Source organism: Asparagus officinalis, chromosome 3 (genome assembly GCF_001876935.1).
Source record: "Asparagus officinalis chromosome 3, Aspof.V1, whole genome shotgun sequence".
NCBI lineage: Eukaryota > Viridiplantae > Streptophyta > Magnoliopsida > Asparagales > Asparagaceae > Asparagus > Asparagus officinalis.
The window spans coordinates 35,163,685-35,177,454 of NC_033796.1; the positions used below are offsets into that span (position 1 = coordinate 35,163,685).

Genomic DNA, 13,770 nt, shown 5'->3' on the forward strand with positions numbered 1-13,770 from the left:
GATGTACTCATCTATTGTGATGCGACGAATTTCGAAATAAATTTATACTTGTAAAGGATTTGTAAAGGATTTACCGATTATTAATAAAGAAGTTATTTTTATCATTTTTTGTACTTGTAATTTATGTCATTTCATTTCAAGTTATTAATTAAATTTATGACATTTTTTATAATAAGTTATGGTTTATGGTTTTGTTAAAATTTAAAAAAAAACAAAAAAAATTTCTTAAAAAAAATCAAACCGGGCCGGCCCGGTGTCCGGCCCGCTCAGGCCCGGGCCCGGGCCCGGCCCCGGCCCGGCCCCGGCCCGGACCACCCGGGCCCGAGTCCGGGCTTGGGTTTTGCCCGGCCCGGGCCCGGTTTTCCGGGCCGGGCCGGGCCGGGCCGGGCCGGATGGACAGCCCTAGACAAGGCCCACTCATCATCTTCATGGAGCTTCGAAAGAAGAAAGTTATACGTCCCTATTAAGTTGAATTATACCTTCTATCTACTAACACCTGGATACATTTCGTGTCCATCTTTTGTAACTAAAACTTTTATCATCTTTATTTTAATGAACAGAGATCATCCCTTGTTTTTATGTCAAAAAAAAAACTTTATAAATTTACAAACTAACCCCTACAAACTAAAAAAATGAATCTCAAAATAATTATTTTAGATCCAGGGTCTTAATGGTGAGAAGTTTACAAATAAATCCTCTAGGATTGCCATAATTACATCCAAATCAAAATTTACAAGAAATTATATTGAAAAATTATTTTTTTGAATGAGAATACGTGCAATACATGTGCATTATACGAGTAAGTTGAAATATAAATATAAGAGAAAATATTTTATGTGGTTTACCACAATGATCTTCTTTCACATACAGTAACACATTAGTTGTTGATTGTAACCAAGGAAGACAGTCGTATTTTCAAGAGATCTATTTGTAGATAATTTGTTTTAATTTAATACTCTTTTCTTACAGAACTTTCTTTGTTATAGTTTTTTTTCCAGAGATTCACCTTCAAATTTTTTTATAGATTCTTATATAATATTTTGTGTACATAAAGAATACTACCTTTCTTCTTTGTTCAACGAATAAAAATATATTGATTTTTTTAATACATCTAAAATACCATTCAAACTAGTTAAATGTTAGTAAAACAAATCTTAGATCCTCTGACTGGAGCAACTCCATATGATGGTGCGCTCACTGCTTAGTTAGGGCACTTCTTTTAGAATTCAAAAATGACGAGGCCACATGTTTTTTCCTTCTTGGGTTTCTCCATTAAAAGCAAAGACTAACAAAGAAGTATATCAGCGGTTTCAGAATTTCATGATCACATAATATCTCTACATAAACCAAAAGCTAAAATACTTACATCAGAATAACTGGAAATAGAAAGACAATTTTCACATCTCATTCTTTCACACCAAACATAACCTCTTTTTTAAAAACTAGAATGCTTACTCCTACTTAGGCCTGACCATTCAGGCGGGTCCGGCTCGGCCCGAAAATCTGGGTTTGAATCCGGATCAAACCAGGTCGGGCTCCAAACCAGCCTGAATTTTTTTAATTTTGTTTTTAAAATTTTTTCTAGGCTTGTCCCGGGCCCGGGCCAGAGACCGGAATAGACACCCCAATTCCTACTTCTCATTCATTCTCACTTGAAAGTGAGCATTCTCAATAAGATAATAGAGGATGATCATTTCGGCTAAGAGAGAATAAAAAATATATATAACTTTTAAATATTTTCATCCCCATTTTATTTTCTAAATTGTAGAGAAAATAAAAATAACTTTTTTATTTTTATATTAATTCCGTTGTAAGTCGGAATGCGATGACTATACATTCCTCCACCCAGTCAAAGGAAATGATTAATTATTTAGTTAGGTTCACCGGGAAAAAAAACATTCATTTCCCACTCCCACCAACCCAAAGAACGAAGACTTTCTTACACCTCCCCCCCACTCTCTCACCTATAAAAAACCTTTGCCTCTCCGAATCCTGTTCAACGCTCACATTACTCAAACAAAAGCAATGGACGGAGCAGCAGCAGGGATGGCAACGAAGCAGACGGTGTTGATCACCAACGACGACGGCATCGATGCTCCCGGGCTCCGATACCTCGTCGATCTCCTCGTCGCCTCCGATCGGTACCGCGTTCTCGTCTCCGCTCCCTCGGTGTTAGTATCTTTCCTCTATTTAATTGGGGTGGATCGATCTAGGGTTTGGAAGTTCTTGGATATTTATTTTTTTATTTTGGCGATAATCCAAAAACTTTTATGCGTGAATTTCAAGCAATTGGGTGTAGGCGTAGATCAATTCTTTTATCTTTAATGCTTTGATTTCGCTTGTATTTGAGTTGGTGCGCTGAATCTATTCACACAAGAACTTTGGATTCTTTGGGCTGGTGTTTGTCCATTGAATCTATTCTCAGGGCTGTACCTAGGAATTTTGGGGCCCAACTGCCCAAGGCGAAATATTAGATGAGGCATAAATGAAACAACTCATAATAGATAATAAATTTTATCTCATTCTTCTTACCTTTTGATCTGCAAAATTACTAATTAAAGTTTTATATTCAATATTTTCTATTTTATCTCATTCTTCTTACCTTTTGATCTGCAAAATTACTAATTAAAGTTTTATATTCAATATTTTCTAACATATTATTTTCGATAGATAATATTGCTAAACCATTCAATTTATCTTGTAACATGATCGATCTTAAATAAGATTTCAGCAATTTAAATTTTGAAAAACTTCTTTCAGCGGAAGCAACTGTTACGGGTATAGTCAATAGTACACGATAAGCAATACAAGTATTTGGAAAAGAATCTAACCACTTTATATAGTTCAACACTTCAATTGGACTATTAATCTCTATTTTTAAAATTTCCCTAAGCACTCATAATTCTAAAAACAAATCAAGTCCATTAATGTCTAAATTTTCATCATGTTTTAGTGCAATTTCGAGATTAAGACAATATGCTTTCAATTCAATATCATCTAAAGCTTTTAATTTTTTCAAATCAAACAAAAAACCAAAATTTTTTTATACGTTTTAAATTGTTCAAACCTACTTTCAATTGAGCCAAACGATTTATCAACTATATATAAGAAATATTCAATACGGAAAGATTCTCCAGCGTTAAATTGTTCATATATCTTTTCTTTTGTTCCTCGAAATGCAATATTATTTTTTCATAGACATTTTACTATAGCAATAAGTCTTAGCAGAACTTTTTTCCAGTGTTCTTTTTCTTTATTAATTTGTTCTTGAATGTTTTTATCTATTGTCTTATTTTTTTGTAATCTTACTTCTAAATCCACCCATTTACACATATTAGTGATATGTTCATGACTTGTTTCATGATTTTTAATTTTATATCCAAGATTTTTCCAATCTCTAGTACCTTCGTTAACTAACTGACTTGTACTATATTTTGAAGTAAATAATTTGCAACAAAAAAATAAACTCTATCTAAATCTTTTGAGTAAACTAACCACCTTCTTTCATGTTTTTCTCCATTTGACAATTTTTTAATGTAATATGATGTAGAAAAGTGTCTATTATTTTCATCTTTAGGAAAATCTACTTCTTCATACTTAATTGGACCTTTTTCAACAATTACATCTATAAAATTTTGATCAATACATTTCCATTGTCTAGGATCATAAATATTGATAAGAATTGAATTTGATATCTCATTCATACCTATTAGGCATGCTTTCAAAATATAAAATAGCAATGTATATCTACAATATCTTAGCCGACTTAGCAATGTCTAATTAAGCATAAAATATCTACAATGTCTAATTAAGCATAAATTAATATGAATAAATGGTAAAGAAAATTAAATAGTTTTAGTTAGAAAGATAGAACCGTGTGACTGTGGGAGCGGACTCAGCGGAGCGACGGAGCCTGGGAGAGGAGAGGAGGTGCGGACTCCGACTACCGGCCGCCTGGCGCCTGCAGAAGTGGGCCTGGTGCCTGCGGACTGCGGAGCAGAGCAGCTGCTTTGCATGCTCAGTAGCGGAAGTGCCGCGGAAGTGGGCTGGCAGCGCCGCAGCGCGCAGGGTCTTCGAAGAGAGGAAGCTTGGGAGTTGCAGGGGGAGAGTCGGCTGGACTGCGGTGGTCGTCGGAAAGGACCGCCAACACGGAGTGGGAAGATGCCATAGATCAGACTCTGGATGATTTCTGAGAGAGAGGAGCTCAGGGCTGATCACTGATGCCGATCTCGATGAAGGGAGCTTTAGGGCGGCATATTTTTTAGAATTGATTTGAGATTTGAGCTCTGGATGGATCGGAAGAAGAGGAGGCTGGGGCTGATCACTTGATGCCGCCACTCGATGATTTCTTGCAGAGAGGAGAGCTTGGCGGTAGTGGGAGGTGGGTTTCTGAGTAGGGGATCACTAGCGTATATATATTATATATATGGTGGCCTTATCCAACTTGGGGGCCCATGGCAAAGGCTTAGTTGCTTTTATTGCTAGGACGACCCTGTTTGGCGGCATGATTTTTTGAGAATTGATTGAGATTTGAGCTTGGATCGGAAGAGAGAAGCTAGGGCTGATCACTGATGCCAATCTCGGATGATTTCTGAGAGAGGAGGCGGCGGCGGTAGTGGGAGGATGGTTTCTGAGCTAGGGCTGATCACTAAGGTATATATATTATATATATGGGTGGGCCTTATCCAACTTAGGGCCCAAGGCAGAGGCCTTAGTTGCCTTATGCTAGGGTCGGCCCTGTCTATTCTGGCTTTAATTCATTTGGTAGAAGAAAAAGTATTGCTGTCAAATCAATTTTTATGTGCTGATTATCTTTTATGCAAATCTTTTAACCAAAAAAAAAAGAAAGAAAAAGAATAGAAAAACAAAAAAAAGGCAAGCGGAGAAGTAGATTTGCTTAGAAACACTTGAGCCCTCCTAACACAAATATAAATTATTATATATCAACCGCGTTACAATCTCTAGGAATGACATTATCCCTACATTAATAAATCCTACCTAGTGGCATAAATGAATTCCTAGGACCGGACACTTGTTTAATAAGAAATGTTTATTCTTAGCTATGCGTCGTAGGCGCAAAAACACTTCTCCTGTGAAGCCTGTGTATATAGTTAACATTTTCATAGCTAGCCATGATCTTTCTTGGAATATAACATTACTTTATTTGAAATATTTCTCTAGGCTAGATGAGGGAACATGCTGTAATTCAAATATGTTGCGTAGAATGCTCATTTCTAGTTTCTGAAGTTATTTCCATCATTTAGTTTGTGTACATTGATCGTTGTTGTTTCACTATTCATGCAATTTTCTATAATTGACAAACTGCTCAAGGGCTAATTACTTGATAAAGGATTTTGCTATTCTTCTTACTTCTTTGAAATGCTTTGCAGTGACCAGTCAGGCGTTGGTCACGGGATTACTTGGCGTCATCCTCTTTCTGCCAAGCCTGTTCAGATTAAAGGGGCTACTGCTTTTGCAGTCTCAGGTTTTTCTATTGGCCTATAGTTGATACCCATATATCTTGTTTATTATACATGCATGTACTTTCCACATTTATCTTGTTCCAATCATCTTGTTTTTTTATCAGCCACACATGAAGAGGGACATTTATAAAACTAATATATGATGAAGCATTACAACAAATTATTGTTAAAAGCTATTTAGATGTGATTAATAAGATGACAATATTTATAGTATATCGCATCAAGCTCAATGATACCCATCAACTTGTGCTTTTATTTCGTTCCCCCATTGTTAAAATTTGGTTCTGTCTCACATTTCTAACACTGGTACTTTCATTTGCTCTTACAACTTTTCCATTATTCCAAATTGTTGCCTATACATTTGACTTGTGTTGTATGTTCACGGGTCAGAAAGAGGGAAATGAAAATTAATGTCATAAAGCATTATAGCATATTTTTTTAATTCACTGTGGGTCTTAGGACTGGAGATAAGGCGGTCTCTCCAATTTGTATGTGGTCTAGCTTGACCCAGTCCCCAACCCTGTACCTTGAGCCCGATGTACCCCTCGCAGCGGGAAGGCAAGCACTCCAACTGTACCCATACTAGACATAAACTCAGCGGATTGGGTAACTCTGGTTGAAGAGAAAAGAGAGAGGAAAGGAACAAGAGGATAAGGAAATAGTGGAGAAAGGAGAAGAAAATAAGAGAGGAAGGAGAAGAAAAGGAAATGGGTGTGGGAGGGATGGTGAGAAAGATAAAAGGAGGAAGAAGAATGGAGAAGGTAGTGGTGGCGTTTCCTTTTGTTCGTTGAGAGGAAGTTTTGATTGAGGTACTCTTCTTATGTTGGTTCTGCTTGGTCAACCCTTCAAATCTTAACCCAATTACTTAGTTTCTTGTCAGTTTCATACCAGGAATTTCATTTGTCTGCACTAGAGATTCTTTTATTGCACTTGGGGTCATGTTATCAGCAAATCATTCTTTCCTCTGGAGTAATGTATCTATATGCTGAGAGGAACATTTCTTTTTCACTTCTTCGTGACTTTATTATGATTATGATTATGATAATTAGAAAACAGAATGGAAAGATATTGCATCACAACCTTCTCAATTCATATCAGAATATCGTTCAGATTGTACTGTTGATGCCTTCATATGCAAATCAGGATCCCTTGTATAATTTTAGTTATGTTAGCAGATTTTCTCGTTAATAGCTTCACTGATCATATTTTGAGGTTAACTACTTGATAATTTGATTGGGTTCGATAATTTTACAGGAACACCTGCTGACTCTGCATCTTTAGGAATCTCTGGTCTACTTTTTGATGGCACAGTTCCTGATCTGGTATTCTCGAGCCTCATATACGAACTTTTTAAATGCTGAAGGAAAAATATCCTTATTTCTTATGAACTTCCTTAAGTTGTTCAATTAAATTGGTGCAGAAAATTGGGCCACTAACATGTATCTTTAGTTAACTTCACATTTCGGATGTTCACATTAAGCTCTTCAGTCAAGTCAAGTGAATATTTTTGAACTTGAAGTTTTTAATTAACTACTAATTGTATTCTACATCATGCAGGTTGTCAGTGGCATCAATATTGGTAGCAACTGCGGATATCACGTGTTAGTATTATACAATGCATATCTTGTTTAATCTTCACATTGCATTTTTATTTGAGGACTGGAAGTTATTATTCAATCCATTTTTTAATCCCAGGAGGAAGAGGTTTCTTGTCATATTATCTGAATCCCTTTGATTTTTATCAGAGGGTTTAATAGTAAAAATCTTTTTCCAAGGCCACACCTCAAGTGATAATATCCTTTTTTGGAGTTTGTGCTCGATCATTATGCATATTCTGACAAGTTCTATAATAGAGAATAGTTCATGGGGACTAAATTCTGATGGAACCTGGAGAATTTGGAAAGCATGTGAGCCTAGCTAGGTCCGAAAGCCCAAAAAATAAAAAAAACAACTTGATAAAGAACTTGAAAAATAACAATATCCCATATTATTTTATAAATAATTGGAATAACTGACATTTTTCTTGAATAACTTGACTTGTAGACGTGTATATCTGCTGCTGAAAGTTCAGAGGAATGCGGATAATGATATATTTGTTGGGAACTTGGGATGTGTTGAAACGTTTCTTATTTAGTGTTGATGCTTAAAAACTTTGTTACTGTTAGAGGTGGAAACTAATCGAATCAAATTTAATACCTCCGTGTTCTTATATCTATTCATTTAAAATTTTTGAATTTGAGTACGACTTCAAATATCATTCGCTTCATATATTCGATTTGAATTTGAATACAAATATCTTTCGAATATTTGTGGATATTTATCAAATATTATGGCATATGTACTTATGGCATATGTATTTGATTGATAATTTAGAGTTTATGAATGTTAAACTATGTAAGTAACAAGATACCGTTAGTTAAAGAAGTATGATTTAAAAAACTGACAGTTCTTTTTGTCAAAATTAGTATGGAACCCAAATTACAAAATATAAATGATCAAAAACATTGCATCATGAAATATGAATGTAGTAATACAAATTATAGGGGATGAACCTCTAAATAAATATTTGATAATCAAATGAATTGAATAGTTATCTGGTTCAATTCTATTCGTTAATGAACCGAATACTAACTGAACTACAGAATTGAATATGACCGAATAGTTAGGGGAACATTTAACAAATTACTTGGTTCATTTCGACCCTTAAAACTTACTGTGTTCTTATCTGCAGCATGCAGCAGAAAATTTTGCCCTGTGACCAGAATCTGCCATTTTTAATAACAAAAGTGGGTATTATTACCTCTGATGTGAGTCTTCCCAGGGGTCTATTAAAGAGGTCTCTCCTGTTTGAATTAGGTACTTATCCCAAGGCTGTATAGGCATTCCATGTAACTTAAATATTGAACTTATATTCATCCATACCCAACCTTGATGTAGTTTTATGCAAGTCAATATTTTTAATGACTTCTTCTACTTAGCTATAGTTTAGGTATATAAATAAAAGTAAATAAATGTGTTTGAGAAGCGTAGGATATTTCCATTGAGTGTGCAACAAGTGTTGTAAATTAAAACATGTATTGTGTAATGAAGGATGCCTCTGAGAAGTGTCCAATACGTATCTGAGGAGTGTCCAAGGAAGTATTGGTGTTTGACATGGTTACAACTTGATAATAAAATTATCAATGGTGTACAGTTACGATTATTAATTTTGCTAATCACTAGATGCATACTACAACAAATCACAGAATTCAAGAATGTAAAAATCCTTTTGTCCTTGACTTATGACCCCAATTATTTCTAAATTGTACTTTTCAGGTGTTCTTGTTTCAGTTATTGTTTACCATGCAGCTTTCAGACTTATCAAAATTTACTGTAGTATCTTCTTGTATTACTATTAATTAACATCTGATGTTATTTCTCTACAGTGTTTACTCTGGCACAGTAGCTGCTGCTCGAGAAGCTTTCATATATGGCGTCCCTTCTGTAGCTTTATCACATAACTGGTGAGTTACTGTTCTTCACAGTGAACTAATTGTCTTAGTTGTGTTTAACAAGGAAAGGTTAAACGGACGACACTCTATTTGTTGTACGATGAATTTCCTTGGGTTGCATATGGAAAATTAACTCCACACTGAAAAAGGTCCATACAAGACCTGGCCAATTTTTTATGCGCTTGAAACCTGACATCAAATCTCCATGATAGTGCCCAACCAATTCTCTTGAAGCTATGCGAAAGAGAGAATCTTGCAGTACAATCTTGAATATAATGTTGCATCTAGGTACTATGTATTTATGTTGCTCAGCTTAAACTCATGTCACCAATGATAAACCACCTCGACAGGGAAAGGGTCTAGAAGTACAGGTCAGACAATAGATTTGTATAGGTAACATATTCAAATATGAGCCATTATACATGCCAAAGAGCCAAATCAATTCTATATTATCACATATGAAAATTCTAGAACATACTGCATGATTTCTATACTTGCTTGAAGCTTTTTCCCGTCAGTTACTACAAGGGTAAACTGCCAAAAATAAAGCACTCTGGGGCAATTTGTTTTGCTGTAAACCTCTCTGCTATATTAACTTTTCATGATAACCTCCCTATTCTGTTAGATCTGCAGATAAATCCTCTTTCGAATATTAGTCTAGCAGACAGCCTTTTTTGTCTTCTTCTTCTCTGTTGATCTCTTATAATACTGTTTTCCTTCACTCTTCTTCCATTTTTATCTAGCAATCAAAACCATCAAATCATGTTTATTTATTCTATATTCTGCCTTTCGTATTTAACCTTTTATACTTTTTGGAACTAAATCACCAATAAAAAAACCCTAGGAATCTATTGTATGCATGAGAAAATGTTTCAATCTCGATTCTCCATTTATGTATATATATTATAATCTACGCCACTTATATTACCAAAGCTACTTTCTGGCTTGCTTCCCTTGATTACTTCCATGTTTCTCTGATTTTTATCCTACCACCAAAAGATAATAAGAGAGGTAAAGTTGCCGAAAATAACTTTTTTTTTCAAGAAAAACAACTCTAATTGAAGTGTCCAAAAATATCACTGTAAGCTGTTTAAGGCTTGTAGAATAAATGAAAATCTTGATTTCCTAATATATTTTAGAAATCTAAATGCTTCTTGGTCTCAATTGCTTCCTTGGTTGGGGCTGTCTGCAACCTGGTATATATCTGATCAATGATCAATATATAGATCCGATTGCAAGACTTCAGATAGCGAACCTTTAATGTCTTTCCCCTGAACATAAAGAAATTCTAACTAATTTTTGAAATGCAAAACATACTTTCAGTGAAAATGTAATTCCAAGGGACAGTTTGTCCTTTATACAACTCGTGACCCCAGTTAACTGCTCCATGTGACACAGACTGTATGGAGCTCAAACAATTTGTGAACTAAAGTTTCTGGGGCTAGACAAAATGCCAAGAAGTCATCTACAAGTTTACTATTAAAAAAATTTCTATGGAGATGGTTGCTTGCAATGGACTTAATGTGGCACTATTTCTACTGTCAACATACAGGATAAGAGGTAAAAGCACTCTTGATGAACTCAAACAAGCTGCAGAAGTCTGCATTCCAATTATACATGGAGTAATGGCTGAGCTCAAGAACAAGACCTTTCCTGAAGGATGTTTTTTAAATATAGATGTGCCAACAGATCCTATTCACCACAAGGTAATCTTGAAAGTTTCTCATGAAATATACATGACTTATTATACTTTGCTCAAAATAATACAAAAGTTTAGATCATTCCATATAATAACTAATTTCCTTTGGATTGAATATAATTTAATGTGGATCTCGTCACCTCTCACATGTCCATTTATGTAACTGCTTTAGTACTAAAGGTGATATATAATATTTGCGAACATTTCAGATGGAAAAAATAAAATTTCACAAACAAATCTTTAATTTCAAAAATTTGTCTACCAACTTGGTTTACTGTTCAACTTGTTAGCGTCTAGGGATGTTGGCTTAGGGAGTTAAAACATAAGTCTTTGCTTCTATAAAGAATGGAAAAAGCTATAATTTTATAAACTTCTTTTCTTTTTTAAACAACATTAGTCAGGACAGGACTTGCGTTGCATGTGCCTGCTATATATAGTAGAAAAGGACAATTTAATAAGCAGAATTACTTCCATAACTTTAAGGGACATGTTCTTCTATGTTTCCTTATCCATGAGAGCGAACATTCCTCCTTTTGTGCGCACGACCGACAATAAGGTACAGAAAGAAAAAGTGAATTACTCAAGCAACACAAAATAACAAGTAAATATGAATGATCATCCTTTCAAACATGATGATAGGCTGACACTTTATGCTTATCCTTTAGTCAACGTGAAAATTTTGAAAGTAAACAAATCATCAAACCCCATATTTTACATTCATCTCTACTTTATAATAATTTTTATTCATAATTTCATATATGTTCTACCATAATTTTCATAGAAAGTATATCCGTAAAAGCCTAAAACAGAATTTGAGTTAGAGAACAATGTTATGTTTTTTACGAAAACAAGATTCTTCATCTGAAGAGCTTACACAATAAAAGAGTAAAAACGTTAAACATGAGGTGGAGCTAAAAAAATTCTTGAAGGAACCTTATGCATAAGGAAATCAAGTCAAGGGAAAAATAGGATCCATGTAACACCAAGTTTTGAGATTAGCCTGATCAAACATTTCAGTTTAACCAAAAGCATAAGCTACATTTGCTGTTCCATGATTCTTTGCTTCATAAACTCCAGAACACAGCTAACTACTTCAGGTATACCTAGCCAAACATATTAAAATAACCATTAAAGGAAATTAAAAGAATATGTTGATTTACAAAAGGATCATCTCTAACAAAACACAGTATTATTCACCAAGTACAAACAACAACAATTATAGCAGCAAGAGCAATATATGTAAACAAATAAATCACAAAATTTTGATCAGCAGAATGCGAATCAAAAAGCGAACAACATGAAACATGAAGGATGAAAAGTGATATATAAGATATGATCAATCTCCAATGTGAGGCTACAGTTTATCGCCGTTGCATGCATCTTCCATCGATATATGCCTTCTCAATTAGTGCTCTAGCAACATAATACTAACTATTATTAGCGGTTTGTTTATGAGAGAAATAATGAACTAATTTTAAATAATTAATTAATTAGTTAAATGAATTCTTATCTAAACTGAGTATCACACCTTTTCTCTGTAAGCTGTGAATTTTTCAATAAATAAATAATTTATAGAAAAGATCAGTCTGCATGCATAATTTGTGTTCATTAAGGGGGGAAATGTACCTTAAGTTCTGCATCAGAGGCACCATTAATTTTTCTGCAATCTTCTTTTAGATCACTCTCTCGTATCAAGTTTACTTCCTTAAGTGGATCTTCAAGTTACCAAACGGAGACTGAACAGGATAGGAATTGGTCATCACTATTACTGAAGGTCATGGAGCAGCAGTAACATTTAATAAAAACTATGATGTGGTTAGATTAGATAGTTACACATAAATTCATACATCTTCATTGGGGTTAGGGAACTCAATTTTTCTGTTAATACAACCTGGCTTGAGTTGTGCTTCATCCAGAATATCAATCCTATAAAACATAATTCACCTTAAACTGCTTTTTGAAATCAAACTAATCAAATTAATCAACTAACAATGATAGTAATTACATAACAATCATAAGTACAAAATTTGATCAAATAAAGTAATAACTATACTTTGATTTTGTTTGATGCTTCTAATCCATCTAAATGATTCAAAAGCTTGAGTATTATTGTTCACTCAACTTCACTATTACCAGTAATGTACCCAGATTCCACTCTAGACCCAGTACTGTCAATTTCATTTATAAAGATGATTGATGGGGGCATTCTCCCTGAAATGAATTGACATTAATTCTCAAGATATAGGAATAGTATGCTTGATATCTAAGTACAAAGTAAATATCAAAGAATCTTTGCTCATGGAACATCTAGCATAGAACAACCAGAATTTACAGAGCATAACAAGCATAGAAGTTTATACAAAGACCCCTAATTACATGTATGTTCTACGAATAAGCATCCTGGATTGCACTGCTTGCCAAACAAATGACAGCAGTTGCACAAGTGATCATGTGTTTCTGATAAAGTACCTTAGGCCAAACTATTCCCAATCTCTCAAACTGTTCAGGTGCTTGGTTGAAATGCATTCTGATCTCTCAAATCTCTGATGCCACCAATTCGTGCATCCGATCTCTATATGAAGCTGCTACTGACATAATTAGATCCAAGAAGTCAATAAGGCATTGTTTGGCAATAGGTTAAGACAGAAGGATTAAGGAGAAGGATTAATTTAGTTAACCCTTGATAAGGGATTAAAAATAATTGAGTTCCGTTTGGATTTGATAGTGGAGATGAATGATGAAGTTTTTTGTGTTTTTTTGTGTTTGGCAAATAAAGAAGGTTAAGGAGGTTAGTTGACATAAATACCCTAAATTAGTTACTATAATATTCTTTTTCAGAGTTCATTCTTTATTTCCAAAAGTAATAAATATTAACTCGCCTCCTCAGGCAGATTTGTTAACCCCTCTAAGTGAGAGGTTAACTAACTTTAATCTCTGTAAAGGGTTTGTTAGCCCTTTGATCAAATGAACTTGTTTGGAGGGTTAAAGAGGGTTTAAACCCCCTTAACCCTTCTCTTAACCCCTCGCCAAGCAGGACCTAAGAATCTAACGAAAGAACTAACCGTAGACATTTCAGATCAAAAGATCGAATCTTTTA

The 13,770-nt window shown here is 34.5% G+C and overlaps 1 protein-coding gene across 2 annotated transcripts in view; it reads left to right on the top strand.

Annotated features, from left to right (window-relative positions):
* LOC109833759 (5'-nucleotidase SurE) overlaps positions 1,880–13,770 on the top strand; it is a 17,923-nt gene continuing 6,032 nt past the window's right edge. The window contains exons 1-6 of one of the 2 annotated variants that reach the window (XM_020401563.1): positions 1,880–2,171; positions 5,391–5,485; positions 6,738–6,805; positions 7,041–7,084; positions 8,909–8,986; positions 10,527–10,680. In XM_020401563.1, coding sequence (XP_020257152.1) covers positions 2,026–2,171; positions 5,391–5,485; positions 6,738–6,805; positions 7,041–7,084; positions 8,909–8,986; positions 10,527–10,680 — 585 coding nt within the window. In that variant the 5' untranslated portion in view covers positions 1,880–2,025. The remainder of the gene's footprint in view (positions 2,172–5,390; positions 5,486–6,737; positions 6,806–7,040; positions 7,085–8,908; positions 8,987–10,526; positions 10,681–13,770) is intronic. The other variant, XM_020401562.1, reaches the window with a different exon arrangement.